Source organism: Zonotrichia albicollis, chromosome 1, assembly GCF_047830755.1.
Source record: "Zonotrichia albicollis isolate bZonAlb1 chromosome 1, bZonAlb1.hap1, whole genome shotgun sequence".
Taxonomy (NCBI): Eukaryota; Metazoa; Chordata; class Aves; order Passeriformes; family Passerellidae; genus Zonotrichia; species Zonotrichia albicollis.
In genome coordinates, this window is record NC_133819.1 from 6053969 (window position 1) to 6080945 (window position 26977).

Sequence of the window (26977 nt, forward strand, 5' to 3'; positions counted from 1 at the left end):
CTTCTGTTGCCATAACTCACCACGCAGGACAGAATCACAGCTGGTGTGGAGCAAGCCTGGCAGCACCAGCAGCTGCTGGGTCAGTCCCCAGAAAACCTGGGATACACACAAAATCTCACAGAGAGAGAAAAATCTCACAACTTCAGCCTGAGAGCCAAATCTTCAAGCAGTTGTGGGATCTTGTCTTTTCCAGTTCAGAGGGATTCAGGCTGAAGCAATTTACATTGCTGCTCCACAGCATTGATCACAATTTGCATTCGTTTGCAAAAGGGATTAAAGGGATTATCCCAACCCCAATCTGGGCATAGCAACCTTGCAGCCACCACAGCCAAATTCCCCAGAGACCAGGGTTCAGAGCCTCTGCTCAGGTGGACAACAGTTTATCTATTATAGCAACACCTCTGAATCCAAACAACCATACACGAATGCAGTCCCAAATCCAGGTGCACTGCAGGAGTTGTACTGGATCCCAGACATTTCTCAGTAGATGTGGAGAGCACAATTTGTTCTTTTTTCCCAACCCTTTGGGAGCAATTATGGGTTGCCCAGTATTTAAATTATTCTTATGAGACCTGGGAGACCAAGGTGTGACTCTTGTCCTACCAAAGGTTCCTGTTTTGGCCAGGAACACAGGAAAAACACCCAGTTTCTCAGAGGTATGGTGGGAATCTCCTAAGGCTTAAGAAAGGTAAGCTTAGGAGTCAAAATCCTGTGACAGTCAATGGAGATCAGGTCCCCACATTCCACAGTGACTTCTTGGCCTTCCCATGCCTAGAAATGGTTCCCAAGGAGATTTGCTCTGTGATCTTCATGGAGACAAAGGTGAAGGTGACCAGGCTGCAGTTTTCTTGGGCCCTCCTTGCCTGAGGATGATCTCAACATCAGCCTCTTCCCCAGTCCCTGGGGAGCTTCCATAATCACACCCACCTTTCAGAGATCACATTGAACCATCTTGCAATGGCATCAACCATCTTCCTCAGCAGCCTTCAACACATCCCACCTGCTCCCATGCACCCATGTGTGCCCATTTTGCTTCACCAGTCCCTAAATTGATCCTCCCCTATGACAGGTGGCACCTGCCTCTCCTAAATCCTGCTCCCAGGGGTGAAATGCTTTTGTCATTACCTTGCTGGTAATGACAAAGGCAAAGAGCACCTCAGCTTTCCCCATGTCCTTTGTCACTAGGTTGGCCAACACATTCAGCAGCAAATCAATATGTTCCTATTTTCCCTTTCCTGGTGATTTACTTATAGAAATTCTTATTCCTGCTCTTCACACCCTCACCAGTTTCATCTCACTTTTGGCTTTTTGAATTTCTTAGAGCATATCTGAGATCTGAGGACAAGTGACATTGGCCAAGACTCATCAGCTCCTGTAAAAACAGATGTCATTGTCGCAACTTGACTGTTTCTTGAAAGGGTGACCATTTGCTTTTTGACACAAAAGTGAGAAATTGAAGAAAAACAGCCTAACTGCTCATTTAAGGCAGCCTGTTCTTTCCCTTCTGCTTAGCCAGTTAAAACCTCATTTGACAATCTGAGAGTTTAGCTCCCAGTGCTCTTGCTTAAAATATAACAGATGGCCTCTAATAAGTAAATTGAAAAGTGCAAATAAGGTTAAAACAATTTTTCTTTATTGAATATCATTAACTTCAAGGCTGTCCACTTTAAAATGCTAATTAAACCTCACTTCCTTTTGCAGGGTTCTAGTGAAGAAAGATTGCCGTGAGGTAAATTCCTCTTGTTTGTAGAGGACCAGCCCAACAAACTGATAGCAAACTGGACTATTGCATATCCTAATATTAAGAAGTAGAGTTGGAAGCTTTCCATTATTTGTTCCTTCCTTACTTTTTCCTTCCCACAAACCAAACACAGTCAAGAAGGAAGAGGTCAAGTGTGAAAACCTGCTCTGTCCACACAGCAAACAACAGTTTTTCTAAAGGTCACTGTTGGTCCAAACCAGTTTTCACACAGGATTTCTAACACCTTGTTACCCCCCACAGCCTGTTGTGCTGCAGGTGTGGGGCTCTGCATTCTTGGCACCACACACAGAGTACAAGAGGTCCTTAAGCACCTCGCCCCCACCTCACTCCTAATTTCCAGTGCAAATTTATTCCCAGTCAGTGTGTGTCACTTGCTCATGTGCCAACACTGTTCTTTGGCTTGAAGAGCTTTCTCCACCCCCAACCTGAAGGATCTTAACTGAATAACCCAATAAATAAGTTTTACTGAATAACTCAAATTCTTTGTGCTTCTGGCAAAGCAAGTTAAACTTTCAGCCTGCTCTCCTAGGACAGCCTGATCAAGGTATCAGCCCCTCCAAGGTATCAGCCCTGTTCCAGTTTTAATTCTTCTTTCTTCAGCACAAGACAGTAGATCTGGCAGGGTCTTACCAAAGTTCTGCATGAGGCAATGCTCCATCTCAACTGGAAAGGCACACAGGTGAAGTCCAGGATAACGTTGGCTTCTTCTGGCCAGGTCATACTCACAGTTCTTAGGCATCATGTAAAAAAAAATTAGGATGTTTTTACCTTTCACTTCCTTTACTCCTGCTGAAGTTTGAACTCTAGTCTAAGGCAGATCCAAGAGGGACCATGACTCAGCCCCCAAACAGAGCCTTGTGTCCAGCTGATGCAAAGCAGACAATTTTTTGGACAACAGCCTCAGAACGACAGCCTATCATTGTGAGCAGGGAGCTCTGGGTGCTCCCCCTGCCTGCTGGGTTTGACCCCAGGTGCAGACCACCTTTGGCAGGCTGCAGGAACCTCAGGGAGGGAGAAGTTTCCATGTCTGCTGTAAACCTGAGCTGCTGTACATTAAAAAGTCAGGATGCATCAGGCCAGAAAAAAAAGAGAGCCTCTGAGTGCCTGGCTCTCCTCACCAAGAATTCCTGAGTCCAGATGAATTCTCCCTCCCCATCTAAATATGGTTCTCAGTCACCTGAGCAAGTCAATTTACTTTGTCAATTAAAGATTCAGAGTATAAATTACAAAATGCAGAACTTGATACAAATTGCCTGTCCAGTCTCACCTCAGTGATTTCTCATCCAGACAATCTGGCTGAACATCAGCATCCTTCACTTCAAACCACTCATACTATAGATAATCCAACACTGCCTGTCCAGCAAACCTGAGTTACAAAAAAAGTTTCTGGGCGAAGAGAGAAGGGAAAAGAGCCTTTTAACATTTACTCTGGCCCTTATGGGAAGTCCTTTGTCCTACAGAAGCTCATCTTTCTTTCTGTGGAAGCCCATGAGGAAGGAGGGTTGACAACAGGCAGGGGCAGTTGGAGCAACACTTGTTTAACCAGTCCATTTATAAATCATGCCAAAACCACACACAAAATCTGTACTCACTGGACAAACAGCAAAATGAGTCTGTGCTGAAAGGTTTTTGGGAGAGTCTACCAAACACAGAATCACAGAATGGTTTGGGTAAGAAGGGACCTTAAGATCATCTAGTTCCAATGCCTTTGTCATGGACAGGGACACCTTCCACAAATGAAAAACAACAGTTGTATTTTCTCGGCCAAGAATCACTCTGAGAAAAATAAAATACTTTCACAGCAAGGCAGAGATTGAAATGAAGTTTATTTGCTTTTTCATTCAGTTGAAATCTCTGACTAAATCACAGATTGGATTAGCTGCATTCAATGTGTTCTCTTTCCTCTGCTTGGGTAGGTGCTCCTTCTAAGGTACAAAAATTGCAGGGACCCAAATAATTTAACTGAGAAATGGAAATTGGGAAAACATATTGTTGCCTTTCAACAACATCTTTCTTGATCGAAAGCGTATTTCTGCTATATGCCACTGTCCTCAATCAGGGCAGTAACCCAGCAAAGAAATTATTCCAGGAGTGACAGGGGAATGTCCCACACTAACTTAACAAGTTATGACAGCCATGTGAAGAGATACTCCCAGGTGGCATAAGCTGTGATATCAAAGTTGTTACACAGCATGGCTTGGATGACTTTTTATGGAGAATTCCATCTTCCAAAACATCAGTTTTTATCAGACCTGGAAGAGAGTTGAGGTTTCAGAAGGGTAGTGCATACATGTCAATCAGAGAGTAAATAGTGTCCTCCAACAGCAAGTGAAGCAGAACTTTGTTTTCCTCTGTTTTCCTGTGCAAAGTTTGTCTCAGTCCTAAGGGAGCTGCCTTTCACTGAACCAGGGTTCTGAGCTTGCAGGCATAACACAAATGCCTGGGAGAGTCCAGCTTGAAGGGATAAACACAAGCAAGGGCATGCAAATAAAGGACAAAAAGCAAGAATGTGAGTAACAAAGCTCTCAAGCTGTGTCTGCTGGGTACCTCCATGCAGGTGTGTCTGAGTGGAGTTGGAGAGGCCAGTCTCATGAATTTGACAGTAAAGACAGAGCAGTCATGGAATAAGAAAGCTTTCCAGCTGTAGAGTAGTAAATGGGGACAAATCTCATCTCCAAAACTGAGACAAGCTTTCAATAAAGTCTTCAGGAGTTTTGGCACAAGAGACATCAGCTTTTTCTGTCCTCTTCTCCACACCACTGCCTTTCTACTCAGCAGGGAGAAATTGCTCACTCAAGAGACAAATCACCTGATCTGTAGTAGACATCTGCCACAAGTTAAGATGAACAACAGCAGAAACTCCTCTCCCTCGTGGTCCTCTCCTTTGATTGCTAAAGGAGCCCATATGACAGCAGACAGAGATGTCTACACTGGTCAGATGAATCCCACACCTGATTGACCAGACTCCTGTTTGGCTGATGAGATGCTAAAAGAGGAATGACAACCAGATGGATGCATTACAGAGTACTCTGCCATCATATACCAAATAAAAGCATCTTAAGAATGTGTCACAAATTCCTGTCATCCAAAGATATTAGAGCAAAAAACATCTCGCACAGTTAATGATATCCCCAAAGTCAGGCTGGTGATTGAACATCATGTCTAATGGGCTAATGGGCAGGCTGACACGTCAGTGAATGAGGTGCCTGTCCTGGATTGCCAAGCAAATTCTATTCTGTTTGCCATCTGTACGGCAGTTGTCTTCTGTTCAGTGGGCAGTTTTCCTTATCTCTTCCACACCCAATCCTCCCTCTGGGGGAACATTGCTGATAACAGCTATTGCATGTCACTGCATGACTGATAAGAACTACAGCATGCCATTGGGAGATGTGAGCCCAGAGGGAGGAGCCAAGCATTCCTACCTGGATATAATCGGCAAATTCTGGAACCAACATGGCTTCTCCACTGGATTCCCCAGAGGAACAGCAGCTGCCTCTTCTTCCACTGGATCTTCAGGGGAAGAATACATCCTTCTCTACAGGATCCCTGCTCCAGCAGAACCACCCCTGACACTCCAGGAGGGCTGCAGCCACAATTCCAATTGGACTGCTGCCAACACCCTGACCCACAGGGTGTCAGGTTGGGTTCTGACTCTTTCAGTGTTGTTCTAGTGTACTGCATTGTTTATTTTATCCTTTTATTTTCTTCCCTAGTAAAGAACTGTTATTCCTGCTCCCACATCTTTGCCTGAGAGCCCCTTAATTTAAAATTTATTCTAATTCTGAGGGAGGGGGTTTACATTTTCCATTTCAGGAGAGGCTCCTGCCTTCCTTAGCAGACACCTGTCTTTCCAAACTGAGATAGTGATTCAGTGAAAGACTGGAATCAGAGATTGTAGCAGTATCCATAGGCAGTGATAGCTGCTCCTTCACCCTTTCCTCAGAATATGTGCTTCAAGAACACTGAACCAAGTCACTGAGCTCCCACAGTGGTTGAGACATTCCCAGAAGCCTGGGATCACCACAGAAACATTGTTCTGTTTGTCATGGCCAACTTTTAGAAGTGGCAGACAAGCAGAAGAACAAGAAAAGTAAAATTACTCTTGGGGCTGGATTTCAGCAAAGTGTCACATAGAAGTTCTCGACATCCCTCAGAAGTGGAAACAGCCAACAGGGTAAATCATCTACAAGAAAAGGTAGTTATCTACAGCAAAAGAGGGAAAAAACTGGTTCTAGGAGGAAAAAGAATGTAAAAATATTACAGTCTAGCAATGTAAGCTGTGATGGCTGAAAGCTAAACAACGTGAACTGACCAACCAGAGGCTTGATCCAGACTGCAAAGCATGGAAGGTGAGCAGGGGTTACCCAAAGAATTCATTCAGACTTCTTTTGCCTTGCACATCACATAATGCTTTTGACCTGCACAAAATGAGCATAAAGTAATGAAGAGGTAAGATTCTTCGGTGCAGACATGATTTTGTACCAAATTTGCACAGGAATATAAACTTTCAAGCCACACAGAATCAGGACTACAGTCACCTTCAGAGAAGCTTGTTAGGGAAATGCTCCTCACAGAACAGTGATGCCCTGGTATCAGATTAGTGAATGCTCTGCCTATTTTCCTTTGCCATTTGTTTGGCCATTCCAATTTGCATCGAAATGCAAATTTAACATGAGGGTCAAGATCTCACCAAAACCAAAATCAGAGAGGTTACATGAAAAATCATCAGCTGAGGAGAATAATTATCCAAATTAGTCCCTTTCTCCTAAAGAGGAGGTTCTAAACTGGCCTGGCATTGATGACAACACCAACACCAGATAGTTTGGCTCCCTAAAATGTTGGTCTCTTTTCCCCTCAGCCCCTAACCTGCATGCAGCAGTCTGGGGATCAAGGTAATAGAAATGAGGATAAAACAAATTATTTGTTCAAAGTCCTGCTTTGGCTTTTTGTGGCTTTAGATGTACATCCTTCACTGCACTGCTCTGTGATCTGTGTTGGTAGCTCAACTCCAAAGGAAAAGCAAGCTGCAAAACAAAAAGGTCCCCCCGGGATCACACACAGCAGTATTCAGCTCAATTACTTATTAAAGCACCGACACAGCATAGATTTTTTTTCAGTACATTACTTATTCAATCAGGGCTCCAACTCTCTCAGACTGATCCCTTAAGAAAAAGCAAACATCTTTCCCTGTTTGTTTCCAGCTGCATCACAAAAGACTTTAAAGACTTGAGGCTGCAAAGAAAACTGTTTGTCTTTGGGTTGTCGTAGAGCAAGAGCTTGTGGGTGAATCCAGTGAAGCTCTCATTGACTGCTGAGAGCACAGGGCCATCGAGCTGGGAAAGGTGCTTGGATTTTTCCAGGTAACTCCATGACCCACCTCCAACCTAGAGCAGCTTTACCTGTGTGGGACAGGAGCTGCAGGCAAGACAGCAGGGAACAATCTCTTTGTGGCAATCAAGGGCCTGGGTTTTTTTTACAGGATGTGAGATCAATTTTCCATCAATTTATTCTAGACTGGGAATAATTCATCAGATATTTAAACACAGAGGCTGAACTTTCATCTAGGTAAGATGAGCATGCTGTGTTGCTCACCTTGAAGAACAGTAAGGTCCCCTGTGGAGGAGGGAGGGAATCAACCTCCATCAAATATTTAGAGGTAGAAGCTGTTGCCTTGCCTTTAGATTTCTCTGATCTAAGCTGTTAAGTTGTAGAATCACTGAGGTTGGAAAACAGCTCCAAGATCCTCGAGTCCAGCTGATACCACAACACCACCTCTGCTCCAGACAGCCAGAGTACCAGAGGGTAGAGAAGCTGGCAAAAAGCCCAAGTGGTTTTGGAAACCAAAGGGCACCAGATCTTTCCATCACTTTTTTAAAGGCATGTGAGAGCAAGAACCTGTGTTTCCTCGGTGAGCTGTTGTGCTTTCCTAGAAGGACAAAAATAAAAGAGTAGTAGAAGTCTTACAGCAGAATTTCTTCAAAGGACCTTTCAAGGGGAAGATTTATTGAGTCTTATTCTATCAGACACTAGTCAGTGAACATGTGCAACTTGGGTGAGCTGGGAAAAAAAAGAGCTTGTCTATAAATTCTTGTACTCCAGACACTGTTCCTCAGAGGCCAGCCCTAATAAACCCATCATCACAGCAATACTATAATTCAGTGGTGGCTCACTCTTCAGAGCCCTGCATCTTTTCTCAGGGACTTCTGCAGCAAACACTGTGCATCAGCTGCCCTGAGGACACAGTGCTTTAATGTGGGACGTGTCAGAGAGCCCCAGCCTGGCCCAACAGACAAGGAAGAGTCTCCTCTCCCTATCCAGAGAAGAGCTCAGGCCCAGAAAGTAGTTAAATCATCCAGACAATATCCTACTAGCACCATAAAATACTTTGCTAGGAGCCAAGATATTAACTAGAAATGTTCTACAATGTGCTATGAGCTGGGAAATGGGAGGTTTAATCTTCCCCAGCTGAGTAAGAAACTGATCTTGAGCCTCCCATTTCACAGGCAAATAAAGCCAGAAAGCTACAAGAGACAATAATCATCTCACCCTGACAAAACCAATGAGCTACTCAAGAAATTGTCACCAAAACTGCACAAAGCTGAAAGATGTAGAGAAGGCAGAGTTACTGAATGCCTTCCTTTCATCAGTCCTCACCAACAAGCCCAGACCTCAGGAATCTCTGACCCAGGAGACCAGGGAAAATGAATGTCAGGGGGAAGACCTCCTTTTGGTCACCAAGGGTCTGGAGAAGCTCTCTCACAAAGAAAGGATGAGGAGCTGGGGCTGTTCAGCCTTGACATAGGCCAGGCTCTCCTCAGTGGCACCCAGCAATGGGAGAAGAGGAATGGGCAGAAACTGATGCCTAGAAAGTTCCACCTGGACATGAGGAAGAACCTCTTTACTGGGCAGTGACCAAGCACTGGATCAGATCACTCAGAGAGGATGCAGAGTCTCCCTCACTGGGGATATTCCAGACCATCTGGACACAATCCTGTGCTCTGGGTTAACCCTCTTGGAGCAGGGAGGTGGGACCAGATGACCACTGCAGCCCCTTCCAACCTGACCCATTCTGTGATTGTGACCTCTCCAAACCCCTTCCCTGTGTGGCAAACTTTGACATTAAACCAACCAGTAACCTGGCAGAACTTCAGGCTAATGATGATGGCAATGCTGCCTAAACTAGCAGGCATTGTTTAACTTCCATTAATTAATCCTTCTGCATTTCTCTACAGCCTTGCTCAATGACAAAGCAACTGCTGACAGTGGAGGCCTGCAAGAAGTATTATATGTTTTAGCACTGTACCTTTGGACCCAGAATAATAAGCACATAAAAGAGATAGATGTGTATTTGTAATGCCACCTTTTAAAGCAATTGCTTAAAAGAATCCTGCTTTAGCAACTCGGAAATGTAATTCTTGACCTTCCTGAGTAATCATGCTAATATCAGGAGAAGTTGTAATTATTCAGTCATGAAGAAAAGAAGGTACTGTTTGTACTCAAAAGTGGAGCACTTAAATATAAAAGAGAGACCAAAGGAGGAATGTGAGCATTCCCTGGCCACTCCAGAGGTGAGTCATAGCAAGTGGTTCCCACTCTCAACAGGATGTGGCAGGGACAGGGAGAGTGCTCCTATGCCCCCAGATTGTGAAGAATATGAATTTGAGTCATCCAGCTCCAGCAGGGCACAATCCAGCTCTCAGTCAATAAAGAGATTCTCTACTCTCTACAATTCCTTGGCTTATTCCCAAGACACATTACAGCTTCTAGAGGAGGGGAAGAGAGGCTTCAGTCACTTTCATTAAACAATCTTCTTTATTCCCATGAGAAATTTTATCCTAAGGGAAAGATACCAGCTCCACAGAATGCAGTAAAGTGTTCCCATTTGCACAGGGGTGTTCACTCAAATTCTGCAACTTCCACACATCTTTGCAGAAAGATCTCCAGGCTCACATTTTCTAAGATTTTCTCAGCTAGAGGCTACTTAATCTGGACTAAAACATTTGAAATGAAACAGTAGCAACAGAGCAAGACAATCAAGCTGTTGTATTCAAATTCAAGATCTCCGAGAAAGAAAGGGGATATTGGGAGTGTAAAAAAAAAAATATCTTCCTGCTCTGTCAAGGGCAGAGCATGACACAGAATTTCACAGCCATGACAAGGAGGAGGAGGAAGAAAGAGTAACCCCAAGCTAGTGTGCAGATGGACTGACTCTGCTTTCTGAAGCAGAAAGGAGGTGTTTGAAACTTCCCATGTTTGGTCTTTTATTTTCTTTTTTTACAAAATTGATGTCAAGTAAAACATTGTACAGTGGTGTCTGTATCACAGAAGATGTCTGTGCTTTCCACAATCTATAAACCCCTGCCATATCATGCTTTATCACACAACAGGCTTTCCACAGTATCATGTGACAAGAATTTCCCTTCCCAGAGGATCCCAGGGAGTCTTTAAGGACTTTAATCAGCCTCCTCCACATATTAAAGAAAGACGGGATTAAGTCAGTGTGGTTATGCTTTCTGTGTGGGCAAAGATATAAACATCTCCAAGTCACAGATGAAAAGAAAGATAGCCTGAAAACATGTAAGCAAGAGAAATTGAGGTATTGAGACACTTTGCTAGACAGGTATGCAGAGGCTGGCATGCTAAACACATGGAATCAAAGCTGACAGAGATGGGTAGAGTGACTCACATACACAAGGAACTTGACTTTGTCACCCAGCTCTCCAAAACAGCAAGCACAGTCAGAAAAGTACCCAAGAAAAATTGAGGCCACAAACACACAGAGCAATATGATGCTTTTTTAATCAGGTTTTCAATCACAATGTAATTTTTTCCCCACCAACACACTCAAACACAGACATTTAAAAATTATTTGTCTACAAAGAGGAACGAAATTATTTAAACAGCTCCAGTAAATTCTGAGCAAATCTCTTCTGATCTTCTCCTTGGGAGTCTGCTCAGACAACATATAAATTTTATTTGCTTCTATTTCACAAGACAAGAAGAGGCTGGGTTGTAGATAACCTTCTGTTCAAGCTCAGCATATCTTTTCAGAAGTGGACGATAGAGCTAAAAAAGAAAAAGAAATAAACATGTCTCATTGAAAAATTAGATTTTTAAATTACACTGCAGTTGAAAAGCATTTCAGACATGAAAAATGCAGCATCTTCACAGGTACCTGAAGGTTTGGGCTGGTTTTTGCCCAATTTGCTCATGAAAGTGCTGCAGAGTTTTCCCTCTTTAAATGTCACAGTCCTTTTTACCATCGCCTTTACAGCTTAATTTTATGACATGCAGAGGTTGTTCTTATTGTGACTGGGTTCTTGCTATAAGCAGAAGCCATTACTTCCAGCAGAAGCAGCTCAGCTAAAGTCACCTCTCCCAGTGTGCCATGCCCCCTCAGTAATAGCTGTGCTAATCACCCAGGCAGAACTCCTGTCCTTGCCTCCCTGCACTGCCCCAGGATGGATCACTGCCTGTCCCCTCCTCCTCCTCTGCCTCACTAATCACCCCCCTGCACCCTCAGCACAGCCAGCTGGCTCCTCCTTGGCCAATGTGCTGACCAGGCCCTTCTAAAGTGCACCTCACACTCCCCCTCAGACTCCTGTACCTGTTTGAGCTGCTTCTCTACTCCACATTATCACCAGCCAGGGTCTGTGTACAAATCACAAACAGGATGGGACTGCTGGGAACGTGCCTTGAGCTGTTTTATTTTTCAGCATCAGCCTCATTCCATGGTTATGACAATGTTAAGATGCCATCAGCTCACATCCTAGGCAGCAGACCCAGAACTTAATGTTACAAATTACTTTATAAGTTTTTTGACCAATCACACAAAGCAGAAGCACATTGACAGTAGTTCTATCCAACCACTATAAGCACACGTACCTTCAGTTAAAACAATGCTTGCTTATTTCAAATACAATACACCTGCTTGTAAGCCTTAAAACACAATGCACAGAGCTCCATTATTAAGCTTAGAACTTCCTAATATCTTGCTAGATAAACTTTTCTGTAGCTTAGGGAGTTATTCTAGACAAGCATTAATACACAGGTCATTGTTATATTTGTCCTTACTTTTCTACATTTTACATAATTTTTCTGCTGACCAATCTCATGGCTGCTGCTTAGCTCTAATCACGGTTCTACTGCCTCTGAGGCCTGCCTTTTGCAGCTTTCCCAAAACCCTCTGATTTTGTGGATTCCCACACACATCTTTCACAGCCACATCCTCTCCCATCCACAGGCTGCTCCATGGCCACATTCCTTGCTCCCCAAGCTCACAGGGACAAATGCAGACCCAGCTTCTAGCCACAGCTACACCAAGTATCTGAGTCGCTTGTTTGTGTTTTCCAGGAGATTTTAGATACAGTATTGTTACAACCATAAAAAGAAGAATCAAGACTCAAATGTGTTCAAAGCCCCTGACTCAGGCACATCCTGGATTTCAGATATGGGTGAGATCCATCTCAAAATCCAAAAAATCAAAATCTCTACTCTGCTCCAACCAAAAACTGTACTTCATCTAGATCTTGGAGATGCACCTTTCTCCTTATCTCCTCCCTTATCTGTCCCTCTAATAAAACCAGCACTGTGACAAGCCACACCAGGACAGGTTTGCACTTTTGCTGGCTGCAGCACAAAGAAGGGAATGCCATGAGCAGGGTCTGGTGCAGGCTTGAGCAGTCCCTAGGAGGATGCCATGAGGTCAGATCCCTGCCACAGTGAATCCTAGAGGCTGCCAGTCTGCTCCACAAGCCCTCTGCACTGACTCATAATCAGGGCAGCCTCACTCCTGGCTCCAGGTTCAGAGAGGTTATAGAGCCATAATGAATCACAGCCAGCAAACTGAATTACTGCTCTCATCAGTAAGAGAGATCTAGCATTTCAATGTGGTCTATCCTTTTCAGCCAACAACAGTGTGTGCACAAGTATGAAAAATTCAGGAGGAAAATGTTTCAGGTGTAAACTATGGGGATGTAGTAAGAGAGCAGCTTCTCCCTGGGCAGGTCTCTGTATAGTCCTGCAGTAGCCTCAGTGTCTGTAACAGCCACACCTTCCCAGATCAAAAAAAAAAAAAACCAAACAAAAAACAAACAAAAAACCCAAAAAGTTTTCTCATCTAGGAAATAAAAAACAGTGGGGTTTTTGTTTTCTGTTTCAACTGATGGCAAAATACCCAGTTTTTATCTTTCCCTTCTGCTGAATGACAGTTTAAGATAGACCAGTGAAAACTGGATTTATCTCTTCATTCCCATTCCCACCTTCCACAACAGCAGGTGGAAGTGACTTAATAGATGCATTCTGCAGATGGATCTAGTTTTGACCAACTCCTTCCTTTTTACAAACCAGATGTTACAGAAAATAAAGTTTCCTTTCTACATTTCTACAACAGATGAAGTACAAGAAGAGGTAGGAGAGGAGCATCCACAGCAAGTGGAAAGAGACACTGTTTGTTAGCTAAGACATCAGAAAATGGTTTTTAAAGCCATCTCACAGTGACTGAGTCTTACAGAGCCTTCCACTGATTACAGCAGAGAATCCTGCTCACTCCTGCCTCTGAAACAGACTCATCCAGTGACCCCAGGCCAGACATTTAACATGTGTGTGCCCCAGCTCCTCTTCTCCACAGGACAGTGATACTGAGATCCTGGAGCTTTATGCAGATTTATGGGGTTAGAAAATAAAATGCACCACTATTATGAAATGTCACATTACTCAGCGTGGTATTTTTAACTAACTACATGAGGGCCTGGAGGGCTCAGAGAAGTACACATACATATTCTTTTCATGTTCCCAAAGAACATGAAAATATTGCTCCCATTTCTGGTAAATATGCACATCAGAGTAAACAAAACATTGAGTAGGCAACTGTGGCTATACTGGGAGTATCAGTATTTCAAATAAAACCAGCTTCTCTATTCACTGAAGCATCTGTAATGAAGACTGGCTATTTCTTACTTCACTATTCTGTACATTTGATAAGTGTTAAGTGCTTCTCAGCAAAGATTCAGCACAGCAAAGCTGCATTGGTAAGTGAGCTCAGGCACTGAGAAAGCAGGCTCCATGTTATTTGCCCATCAGTATTTTTACCAAATACACACATTTACCAGAAGGCTGGGAATTATTATTGTTAATACATCACTCTAAATTAAAATGTGTCAAAATAAATGAACAACAACATTTACTGACACAGTTTCTTTTCCTGTTTATTGGACTTAAGCACTTAGTTTGCTAATTGAGAAAATTCAGGCATTTGCAATAAGCTTCTCAGCCATTAGTGTAAATGAATCCTGCATTATGGACCATATGAAAAAAAAAAAAAAAGCAACTGCAAACAAATAGTCAAGAATATTTCCTGTACTCCACTCCTGCTCTTTGGGGTAAAAAGCTGTGCAGTTCAGAGGGATAAGCAAAGCCTTAAATTCCTCCTCCTCAGGGAATGTGGCTGTAATACCACCAGTACATCATAGCTGATGAGCGCAGCAGTACCACAGGCTTTTCACTGGCAGTATTCTTCATGCCAGCTGAGGTTTGGGGCAGTGCAGCTCCCATGAAACAGAGAAAACCCAAACAGCACCAGCCCAGAGCATGGCCTGAGTGTGCACCCAGGTGTGTCTGTGGAAGGGGATTCTCCACACCTGCCATGACTGAAGTGCCTCCACAGCACCTTGGGCAACTCCTCCTGTGCAGTTCTGGGAGTCTCTTTCCTGAGGCAATTATAGAGATGGGTTCTTATAAAGGTCCAAAGGGAATAAAGGACTCTCAATAATGCATAAAAACCCAAGGTCATAAATTCCCTCTCTGCCATAGCCTCAAACCTAATCTATCAAACTGTGATATTTAATAAAGGTAATTACATGTATCACAACACAAACCTTATTATTGTCCATAATTTAATTGTCCTTGCTTAATTATGGCCCTTTCTCCAGCTTATCTTTATTGCCTACTCCACAACATTCACAGTACTCTGAGACTGTTTCATTTACAAACCCTAAACTTCTCTCCTGGGACAATTTGGACACATTCTGACAGTCGCACAACTAAAGAAAATGCTAATGATTAATAATATATTATAACAGGGAATAATTTAACTTGCCCTCTCTGAAAAATGCATTTGTACAATGCTACCTTGTTCTCTAGAAAAAATCAAATGTTTCATCCTGTTACTGCATCTCACCACATTTTCAGCCTATGTACTCAACTGGGCTTTTACTGTTTAGATTGTCCCTGCCACCTTCTAAGAGCAAAAGCAGCTACAAATTATTACTACAAGTGACAATCCACATGGATCCTCCTGTCTTCTGCAATGCTCTGTTAGCCAATCACTGGAGCAATTCAAAATTTACAAATCACAAAGATGATGCTGATGATTATCTAATTTTAATCTACCCAAGTACATTTAATCTACCCTGAATAGATTAAAATTAATCAGTCTCTCACAAACACTTGCTACTTTTGATATGTTCCTTTTTTTTTAAACCAAAGTCAAATTAGTCATAGAGATTTGCTTAAGAAATCAAGGGTTCTTTTATTTTTCCAATCATAGCAGTTGTTCACTATTCTTAACAGAGAAAGAATACTCATAAAGCAGAAACAATAAAACAGTGTTCTGAAATACTCTGAAGACTTCTCCAAGGAACCACACCTGAAACAATTACATTCTTTACTTCAGATATCCATTCTGCAAGCCCATCTTAATCAGCTTAGAAAATTATTGGCTATACAAATCACCTTAATCAAACTTCTATCAATACCTATTATATTTTTGTGGTTGTATTATTATTACATACTTTGCACTAAATAACCAATCCAAACCAATTCTAGAAAACAACCTCCCCCCTCCAAAACCTAACTCAACAAAATACAATTATTTTAAATCAATAAATAGGTCATTATAACCTTCCTGGGTAATAGGGTCATTTCTATGAATTCACCCACTTACAAGGCAATTCACCAAAGTCAAGAAAACCTGTTAGGTTTACATTTTCCCTTCCTGAATTTTTGCAAGATTAATACATCTCAGCAGAGTCAATAATGCAATCAAAAACCACACATCCAGAGGTAGTGAGCTGTTCCACGCCTTCTCCCTGCAAAACCCCACAGGACAATATCACAACCAATCTGGCACTCTGTCACACAGCTTGTATAAACACAAGTGACCAACTCCCAGACAATCATGTTCCCTCTCATGTTTTATTTTTGCTTAATTAACCAACTAGCCAACCATCCCTGTTTTAATAGATTACTAAAATAGATCTGAATTCTAATGCTAAAATAACAGATTATTTCTGTCTGTTAACATCTATTTATTGCTCTAGAATCTCCTGGTTATTTTTGTCATGCTCCGTGGTTCTGATTAATATTTTCCTCGGGGAAGAGAGGAGGCCCCAAAGAGGTGAAATTACTCTAATTTTTGCTATGCTGAAAAAAAAGGAAGAAGGATTAATCATATTAACACAAAAATTACTGACTTGAGCTGGTGTGGTTGAGTGAGTGACCAAGGACTATCACCACAGTGGTTCCCACCAGAGCACCTCATGACCCATTTGGGTATTGACAGAATTAGAAACAAGCTCAGATTAATACCCCTATCCTACAAAAATACTGGGAAATCAGGTTCAGCTAAGAGACTTGGGGTCATACCCACAGAGAGGGATTCATCCTCTTTGAATTGGTCTCTTCAAGGCACCATGGTCTGCTGCAGGACAAAGTCACATTGTTGCCAGGCAAGTTGGAACTTTTGAGACTTCAGTTTCCACTAACTACTGATTCATGGCCCACCACAAGCCCTGTGTTCCCCATCTTGTGACTTTATTCTATTTTACCTGCCCATCAGTTTAATTGAACCAGAAGAGCTGCTTTGTGTGCCCTGCCCTTGCTTTTTAAAATCACATTCATTATCACAAATGATCCCTCAGAAATCAAAGAGAAGCTTTTTGCATTTTTGGTTCCTGGAAACCCCTGCTGTGGGCATAGGCCTTGGCAAGGCAGGAGAAGCTACATCAAACTGTCCCATCTGACCTCTGTCTACAGGAGGTTTTCCTCTCTCCAATGATCTAACACGCTGTCTCCAACCGATACCAGGAAGAAAGGATGAAACCAGAGCAGATTGCTGTGTTATGACCTGTTTTTTCTCCACCCTGCCAAGATCTAGCTGTAGCTGTCCAAAAAATGTAAAGAAGTGGTTGGGGGAATTTCACATTGGTGAGCCAGACTCTTTCAGAAGAGCTCCTCAGCAAGACAGGACTTAACCTCAGGATGACTTTGAAGTTTATAAAAAGAACTATCATTTAAGTGAAAGGCTCTAACCCCAACAGAACGAAATTGGATGGACAGGGAGATGCAGCTCTGTATGAAACAGAATCAAACTGACTCATTGCATTATGAATTTCTGCTGCACTGTTCATGCTAGCACACTGTATTACTGACAGGCCCTCTGGCTCTCTGCAGTTTCACAGCCATGAAACTAGCCAGGGAATCCACCATCAACTGCAAAATTATGAGGCAGGAAGAAAAAAAAAGAAATGGTGTGGAATATGTAATTGCAAGAAGCTGATTTTAATGGAATGAAGCTGGAAAGCTAAGCTAAAGAGCAGGAATGGTTATTCCTTCCCATGCTGTTTGACCACTGCCTCCCTGTCATTCATTCCTATCTACTGGGGCAACAATTCACTACTGTACATCATTTAAAACCAATAAAAAAAGATGTGCAAGGAGAGCCAGGTCTAACCATGTGGAAAAGGGAAGTATTGAGAAGGAGATAATTAACTCTTTTAGCTTCCAGGCCGTTTTATGCAGAGAGCAAAGCAGAAAGAGGGAGCTGAATTCTCCAGTGATCTCTGCAGTCAGGTTTGCTCGGCCCCTGCAGGGGTGCAAGGTGCTTGCAGGGCCCCTGTGAGTGACAGCTGTATCCTCTGCCCTTGAGTTTTATAGCTGAAGCAGCACCAGGGGGTCAGGAGCAGGTCTCTGAGCACTCCCCAGCTTTTCAGCACGCAGCATTTTGGGGAGGAACGGGGCAGCCACGTGAGGTTGGGTCAGGCACCGGGGAGCTGCTCCTGTGCTGTGCTCCCTGCAGGCAGCTTCAGCTGCAGCACACGTGGCACAGGCCACTGCTGTTAATTATTTTATCTTTTAAAATGAGGGGGGAAGGTTGAGTAAATGAGATCAGATCAATCAAGTTTAAATTATTCAATGTCTTAATATTTCTGAAGGGGACTTCTATTCGATTACCGAGCTCCTCCATCTCAGTTAATAATTAAATAATATGCTGGCAGGCACAATGCAGCATGATCATTTCTATTATTACTCATGATGATATCTGGTGCTCCTCTACACATGTAGCTGGGAGTTAGTAGTTTTGGCAGATCATTAATTTCCCAGTTTAAATAAAAGCTTTAAAACCTTGTTGCCTGTAGTTAGGCCACTTCCAAATCTCATAAATGGTGGAGAGTGTAAGGCTGTGCTGATGTAAAAGAAGCTTTTACACAGCTGAAGACCTTGGTGAGATTCACCTTTGTTATTTAAACATGTGTTCTCCAGGAATCTTGCTATATGGTATTGTTTATTTATTACTGTGCATTATATTTGAAAAGCTGTTGTAAACTAAAGCCTTGGGCTGGGGCTGAGACGTGCAGGGCTGCACTGGAGAGCCTGAGACAATGATTCCTTCCTTGGTTTTACAAGGGCTGGAGTCACATAGTTACCAGCAATGACTCTCTCCTCTGCTTTGTCTACGTGGGCCATAAAGCACAAACTCACCTTCAGACGTGCCAGAACTCACAGCATGGGCACAGGACCAAAGAGCTGTGCCTACTGAGTTCTCCCAGCTGCCATGGTTTCAGAGGAGATACCAGTGATTATATACAATTGCTGAGCACTATTTACAGACAGGAAGGGTTTTTGGAGATGTTTTCCAATAAGCCAGAAAGCACAATCACCTCCCTTTTATCCATGCTGCTTGCTGCAAACAAGTCCAGATTATTTTTTCAAGATTATCAGTAACAACCTGACTGACCCGTGTCCAAATTCAATCTATTTTGTAACTTCTTCTGTCCCTTAAGGAAGATATTCTGCTCTCTGATCACACCTTGTTAGGAAAATTCATTCTCACAGACCTGGATGGTGGGATCGGATTATTGCATCATTACAACACCAAATACTTTTCAAAATCAAATCTGTCTTCACAACAAGGAATAGGAACTGTGTTACCAAGAGTTTCCTAAATTAATCTATTTTACCAGAAGAATTAGCAAATCACTACATTTTTGAAGCAGACAGGAAATAAAAAGAAAAATGGCATTCCCAAACTTGCTCACCTCCTCAGCCCCTGGGGTGGGTGTAACAGCCAATCTGGGCTCTGGTGCTAATTTCACAACATCAGCCAAGGGCACATTCCTCTCAGCTACAAGTCCTGCAACGAGAATCACAATCCTGATCAATGCAAAAAAACACCATGAGGGATGTGCTTTGACTCCCTGGCAAATTAATACATTATATTGATCTTCCCTGGTCAGGTCAGCATTCAGGATTGAAGGATAAATGGCAGAGGATCTTACATTCCTATGAGCTAGCCTGGGAAGGGGGGACTCTGTGATTGAGTTTTTGCCAATCACTCAATTTGTACCCTAGGGAACAGGTGAGCAGCAGAAATGCTACTCAACAATATCAGTAATTATTTATGGTTACAACAGTACAGTAAACAGCAGTTAAAATAGGTGGAAGCAAGGGATTCAAGGACAAAATGTGACTAAACATAAAAATGAAGAGAAATGAAAACACTTTTAAGAAAATATGCTACAAATTATTAATTATATTTATATGTAAGGAAGCAGAATAATAGGGGACTTCTGCTACGACAGCATTTTGCTTTGCGAGCAAATCACAAAGCATTTCAGGAGCTCCCTGCACACCTGCTAAGAACCCCAGGCTAACTGTGAAACACCCCAGATGCACATTGCAATATTATTAAAGAGCCCTTGCCATCAGTATTTCATTTATATTAGCAAGTCCCCACTTTTCCTCAATCCCTTTGCCTGGCCAAGAGTGAGGCAGCTGAAAGCATCAATCAAAAATGCCATTTAGGAACACACACACATAGCAAACCCCCTGGGGCCTGGCTGGCAGAGGATGAGAGCCCAGGAGTCCCTCCATCAGCACAGCAGCCCAAACCCTCGCTCAAACGCTCTGTCAGCCAAGCCTCCACAGCTCAAATGCCAACTGGCAGAGGGAATACACATCACACACACACAAAATATCTGCACAAACTTTAATGGTGCCTCCACATTTCACACACATTCAAGGGTAAGGAATCTGCCTGCAGCATTAAGTTCTGAATTAAGTTGCCTTCTGAAGCAGAAGGTAAAGTTTAAGTATAAGGAAAACTGTTTGGAAAAGCGACCCACAAGGTGCAAAAATGGTCCCATTGCGGCTTCAAATATAAAGATAATCCGAGTGTTTCCATTGTCCTGCAAAAGCCTGCTTGGCCTGACAGAATCCTTGTGCCTTTTCTGGAGATAAGGAAGAGAGCATGCTGTGTGCATCAAACACACCAATTCAGGTTTCGGTTGTGCAATTCTCTGTGCTGTTTTCAAATGCAAGAGATCATGTAGTCTTTAGATGCTATAATGTGACAGCAGAATTTGCTTCTAAAATTAAAACTTGGCTGATTTCTTCTGATGGCTGGTGCTATCTTTTCCATGCTTGTTGCAGTCCCATGGTCTTACATGAACTTGTAGAAAAGTTACCCATGTCTTAAGGCCCAAATCCTAAAGAATCAAATTTAAAAAACTGAGGCAAACTGAAGTTGACCTAAACAAGGACTTCCACACTCCTTGAACTGTTTATTGTAAGATATTAGAAACCATTTTAAAATACATGGATAAAAATTCAAGTCTTAAATAGCTGATGGCTCACCCTTAACACACACCCACATGCATTAATAGATATAAGTTAATTAACATGTAAATCGTGGGGCTTGGACTGTTGTATGACAGTGAGCGATGTTGTACAGCAAGCAAGATGACTGGTCAACCTAAGAGTATCCCAAGATTCATACTTTTACAAGAGAAAGTGCACGGAGCCCAGGATATCTTGCATATCATTCATCTCAATGTTTAAAAGCTGGAAGATAAATATAGTTTTAGGTCTTGTTGTCCCTGCTCTCAAAGATCTTCTTTGCTGGGATCAACCTTTTGTTTGGTTTGGCCATTTCAGCAACCCAGTCTACAGTCCAGTCCCCAAACTGGGGCAGCAGGCTGCACCAGCGCCTTCAGTTGGCTGTATTCTTCCATGGATGTAACTCAACATGTGAAGGTCCTAGACCTTTCCTAGACAGTACCAACACTTCCCATCCCCATCCCTTGGCTGAGAAGCAGCCACCAGGCTTGGAATTACAATGTAAATTATATTCTCTGCCCTAATCCAAGTGTACTAAGCAAAAAAATCCCTCTTTGACCTGTGTGACCTTCCAGTCAGATGCGCACAGCTTTACTCCCCCCTCACCCCCAGTAACATTAATCCTAAGTATTATCCAAGTGAAATTAAATTCCCTGACTGCTCACAGGAGTCTCCTGGCAGCCTTACCATGGATTGCTCTGTAAGCACTTCCCAGACAAGCAGAGTTGGCCGTGTCGATGGTGAACACGGGCGCGTTGAACACGTCGGACAGGACCTGAGGGGCATCAAAGCATCCATGAAACACAAAAGGAAAGGAAAAATCCTTCATCACTGCTCAGGAAAACAAGCAGCTGTCCCAAGCCCCAGCCAAGCACTCAGGAACCCGTGGAAAGAAGAACTGCAGGCAACAGTGAGGCCTGAACTTGTCACACCACAGGGTATTGGTAATTCCGAGCTACAGATGTAACTCTAGCCAGGAAATGAAGTCCCATTTCTCTCCAGATGTCTTGGTTACAGTTCAGAGGAGCCCTGGTTCAAGCATCATTCCTCAAAACTCACACAATCAGCACACGCTAAAGGCTTATGTCAGGGCAAGGAGACCTGCTCAGGAGCCCACAAATGGAGCCTGTTTGCTTCCATCATATTGAAGCTGATTTTAGTGGAAAGGAAAGAGAGAAGAACCAGTCATCTGTTCCAGAAGAAAACAAGAACCAGTCACAGCTCCTCAGTTCCAAACTTGGATAAAAACAAACCTTCAGCATCATGAAGGCCTGCTAAGGCTTTCTTCATCTCCACCATTCCCATACCATTAGGGTCAGCAGGGAGAACAACACAGGAGCTGATTACACAGTCTCTAAATTTACCAGTTTTCCTGGTTTTAAGGGAACTTTAGCTATTAAGATATATTGAGACATTTGGCTTGGGTAATACAAATAAAATTTTACAGGCAAAGAAATTATTATGGTATTCAACAGATACTAAAGTTATTTGACCACTCATCATTCTGCATTGAAATCAACACCATCAGCACCTCACATCTGCTCTTCCCCACAGTTTAGGTTTAGAAAAACAATACAGAATGGGAAAAATTAAGACATATTTGGATAAGGGCATAGGAGGTTTAATAATTCCTTTCCAAAAACATTGTCAACAAATGCTTTCCATTTTGGTTTCATCACTTCTAGGACTGCAAGTGCCCCTCAGGCTGAGCAATACAAGAAGCAGGAAACAATTCAGATGTAACCTGTGCTGGTTTTATTACTTTTGCCAAAGGGAAAAGTGTCTCACCTGACTTAAATCCATACAATTGAGTCTAAAATAAAGCCAGAATGTCCAGAATTCCAAACCATTTGGGATTAGTGCAAGGCAACCCTGATCCTGGAATTTATAACCCTGCTGGGGATGGACCCAAGGGTCCATAAAAGATGAGTAAGAAATGCAATCCATGTCACCTATAGAAATATATATACGTGGAATTTCTAAAGGATTTTTCTTTCTCTGAAATTTTGTGCAGAATCTTCAAATCAAAACCTTTGAAAATCACTGATTTTTGCAATTTAAATGAAAGTGGCTGTTTGCTAACTAGAACCCAGTGGAAGCCTGAGCTGATACACTTAAAACTGTCTTAAGCAGCACATGAATTTCAATGCTAGAGAATAAATGAAAAATAAATCATTGTCATCTATTAAAAAGTACTCTGGAAATTGTAAGGTCACAGAGCTCTAGTCCCACTGCCCATCCTACCAGCCAAAGACACTTTGTTTCAACACATTCCCCACCTATGTCTTCACCTCATCTCTAGCAGGCATTTCTGAAGTTTAATTGTACAATCTTTTGAACAACAATTTTTTTTTTGTATCTCTGAGGAGCCTCATACAATGCAGCTCTACTCTATACTGATTGCTAAGTGCTGTAATACCAAAAATAGCATTTTAACAATTTAACAAATAACATTTTTTACCACAATTATAAAATTAAAATTATTCAAAGTCCATATATTTGGTAAGTTGTTTGAAACTGTGGTATCTCTCACAAATAATTTTAAAATAAACTGTTAGAGGTTCTACTGCTTAGGATAATTCACTGTGTTCCATGTGGTCATTAATCAAGCACCACATATGCTATAAAAAGCTTCCTGGAACTGTGGAGAAAGCTGCCCTACTAAATTTTTTTTAAACAGATTTTCCTAAGTTGTCTCCTTTGTGGTGTAAAATATAGGAGTTCCTGAACGTTGATTAATTAAATGATAGTCCTTTGTAGCCCTGGAACAAATTATCCAAAATTGACCATGATAAGGGTGGAAGCTGTTATTCTTTATGCAACTGATATGGTTTCTGAGGTTTTGATTAAATTAAAAAGAAAGATCCAATTAACCAGTGATTGAATTAAGTGAATGACACTGTATTGATCATATTATTTTAAGGCACTTCTAATGAGTTTTAAAGCCAGCTGAATTGTTATACATGAAGAGAAAGCACCCCAGCCACCACTCTCCCAATCCCATGATTTTTCAGCTGTGTCTGTTACCAAATTATGTATTTTAAGAACATTTGTTTCTCTGCCTTCATTGCACAGTGAGGAGATCCTCCTGGCACACAAACTGAAATACAGCCTTAAAAACAAACTCATCTGTGAACCCAATTCATCCTTAGCAGAATTACTCCTGTAAGGACCAATGTTTTAAGCAATTAACCAATCATTTAATTTTCCAATGTCACAATCTTAGGCAAAGTAACCAAAGAAGATGAAGAGAAGTGACATCTGCAGGCAAAACATGCCAAATTTGCTGCTCCCCAGTCAGCTCTACAGGCAGCAGTTACACACACACGTGGTTTAGATGCCTTAGGAGAAAACAGCTTTTTGCCTTTTTGCTCTTTAACTCCCATTTAATCCAGCTCAGGCTTTGTGGAGCAGAGAATTGAGTGCAATTGTCAAAGAGAATGGTGTGCAGCTGAGGCTGGCCCTGACAGGGAGGGATTGGAATCTCCAGAAAACATTTCACCCTGTGTTCACTATGTGATAGATGAGCAATGCAATGGTTGACTCTCACAATTAAATGCCAAATATTATATATAAAGTTTTATAGATTTATTGTAGGAATGTGCCCCTTGTTGATGGAGTGACAAAATTATTCTTTGTCCTTTTAAAAAGGAAATAAGCCCAGAAGTTTCTCTCCTTGATTAGGTGAAAAAGGCATTTCATCAGACCCAGAGGAATTCACCTCAAACTTTAAAAAAAGCTAATTACACAAGTGCCAAAAAGCCCTGACTGAGCAATTTACTAAAAAAAGAAGAAAACAAAGAAACCAATCACTTTTGTGAGATGTTTTACCAAGGGCAGGAAAGCCTCTTGCACCTAGACCAATTTTTTTCTGTAAAGTTTGTTATTTTGCCTTTTATTAAAATTTATAGTTATGTTTTACCCCCTCCTTGCATTGTTATCATGGGATGGCCTGGGTAGTAGCCAACATTTAAGAGGGTTGGCTCATTACTAGGGCAACACCTGGGCTCTAATCCAGATGGAAGAAAGTGATCTCCATCACTGGACAGCAAAGAAAAAGTCAATGGACAAGACTTTGGGAAGGGCTAAAGGGTTAAAAATTCTACCATGGTGGGAAAAAAATTCTTTACTCCTGGCACTGTATTGTTTTCTCTATTCAGCCTTCTGTTGTATTTTTTGATAAGGTTTCAATAAACCTTTTAAATTTTTGGAAGTGAGTGTCGTTTCTCAGAGCTATCACCAGTGATAAGATGGGCCCAAGATTAGAACTTCTGGTGTTTATGCTTACCTCCAGGTCAGTGTTGGAGCCTGTGGTTAAAGGGGAGCTTGTCAAGGCAGTCTCTGGAACCCAGAAAGCTCCTGGGATCCCCAGGAAGGAGACTTTACATTTATTAAGTTAAAACACCAACCCAATTGGGTTTTTGTTGCTTTCCTCTATGCTGCAACAGGCGGGATATCCCTCAAGTGCCGCAGGGCTGACAGATCATACCCAGACATCCCACCACAGCTGAGTGGATTGGGGCAGGATGAATCCCAGCCCAGATGTCTCTCTCTGTGCTGTCACAGCCAGCTGAGAGGCCTCTCACCGTTTGTGAGTGAGGCTTTGCCAGGGCTCAGTGGGCAGGAGCAGAGAGCAGAGAGCACTCTGCTCTCCACACGGTGGATGGAGCATCTCACCCAGGCTGGATGTGCAGCAGCAGCAAAATAGGAGGTTGGGACAAACAACAATCCAACCAAAGTGTAGCCTCCTCCCAGCAAATTACATGATGGTAATAAGTAACAGAGACAAGGGGTTGAGGTTTGTATGAGGGTATTTGTTTGTTTTTGTTGTTGGGTTTTTTTACTGTTTACCACCAGCATAATTGCCCTTGAGCTGAAAGAAACCAATGGTTCAACTTGGACCTGAATGACAAAAAAAAACCCTCAGGTATTACATAAGAAGTTTCTTTGTGATTTCTTTGCTGATTGATTTAAGTGATGAGACATGGAAATCATCAGTGCCTTCAAATACACATTCACAAAGCCAATCAAGTGTGAAAAAAACTCTAAGTTGAATGTAAAATTAGCACTGGGCTATAGGTTTTCATACTAAACCTGATGAAAAACCCTGAAGACCTGCAGCAGATTCACAATTCCATATCCACACCTTCATGTGCAGCTGCAGTGATTTGGATTCAGTACAGCAAAATAAAAATGGAGATGTAACTGCAAGCTCAGTTCACGATTTAATTTTCTACTTACCTGTAAGATCTTTTTATTGTGGGATGCGCCACCAGTAGCCAAAATCCTTGTTTTAGGCACTGCAATGCAATAAAAAGTACAAATCAGACTGACAGTGCATGTGGTCACGATTTGTGCTACTGAGCCAAGTACAGTGAGAACAAGGAGGTCGAAGACAGGGTTCTCTCTCTGTACCTCTAATTTACCTTCTGTAAAAAAGGAGATAACACTAATTACCCACTTTTCCTGGGCACATTAGAACTCTTCCTTAGAAGAGGCAACATAAATATTGCAGATCTATTATTATTGTAGTGCTATCAACGTCAGGCAGATTTGCAAAGGAGATACTGAGTAAGAAAGGCAGTGTTATTATATTACAGCTCTGCTTTGAGGTCAGATTGGCTTGGCTCATAGCTGTATATACACAAACTGACAGATAACCTTTAAAATCAGCAGTATTTTCCAAACTTATCTCCTCATGACGTTCACAGTCAGAGTTCACTGAAACCTGGGCAATCCCCATGCACTTGAGTGACAAGGAAGTGTGTCAGAAGGCAATTACAGATGGTCTAAATCACTAAAATAAAATTTAAAAAAATTCTGAATCTTCATCCAGTGCAAATCTACAGCTATGGGGGAGTTAAAAAATATACATCCTGTGTTCTTTAGGTTTAAAGAAATCCATTCTTTCTTCTACATGTCTGAAAGTCTGTCACAGACATCTTTTATGAAAAATCCTTTCTTTAGGGTTTTTCCTCTTGAGAAGCTGAGAGGCCTCAGGAACAAAATGTAAACAATGATTATCTGTTGCTGTAGAATGCAACAGGTAGATCTGTGATTAGTCTTATGCAGTTGTTTTTAATTAATGGCTAATCACAGTGAGTTGGTTGGGACATAGTCTGAGCTACAAGCTTTTGTTATCTTTTTTTTTTTCCTATTCTTAGCTAGCTTTCTGATGAAATCTTTTCTTCTACTCTTTCAGTATAGTTTTAATATAATATATATCATAAAATAATAAATTAAGCTTTCTCAAACATAGAGTCAGATCCTCATCTCTTCCCTCATCCTCAGACCCCTGTGAACACTGTCACAAATATCTGC

The 26977-nt window shown here is 42.0% G+C and overlaps 1 protein-coding gene across 3 annotated transcripts in view; it reads right to left on the reverse strand.

Annotated features, from left to right (window-relative positions):
• Nucleotides 1-10543: 10543 nt before the first annotated feature.
• XYLB (xylulokinase) overlaps nt 10544-26977 on the reverse strand; it is an 86742-nt gene continuing 70308 nt past the window's right edge. For all 3 annotated transcript variants that reach the window (XM_005480443.4, XM_074548440.1, XM_026796666.2), the window contains 4 exons: nt 25898-25956; nt 21344-21431; nt 19078-19172; nt 10544-10828 (listed from right to left, as the gene is read on the reverse strand). In XM_005480443.4, the coding sequence (XP_005480500.2) occupies nt 10745-10828; nt 19078-19172; nt 21344-21431; nt 25898-25956 (326 nt within the window). In that variant the 3' untranslated portion in view covers nt 10544-10744. The remainder of the gene's footprint in view (nt 10829-19077; nt 19173-21343; nt 21432-25897; nt 25957-26977) is intronic.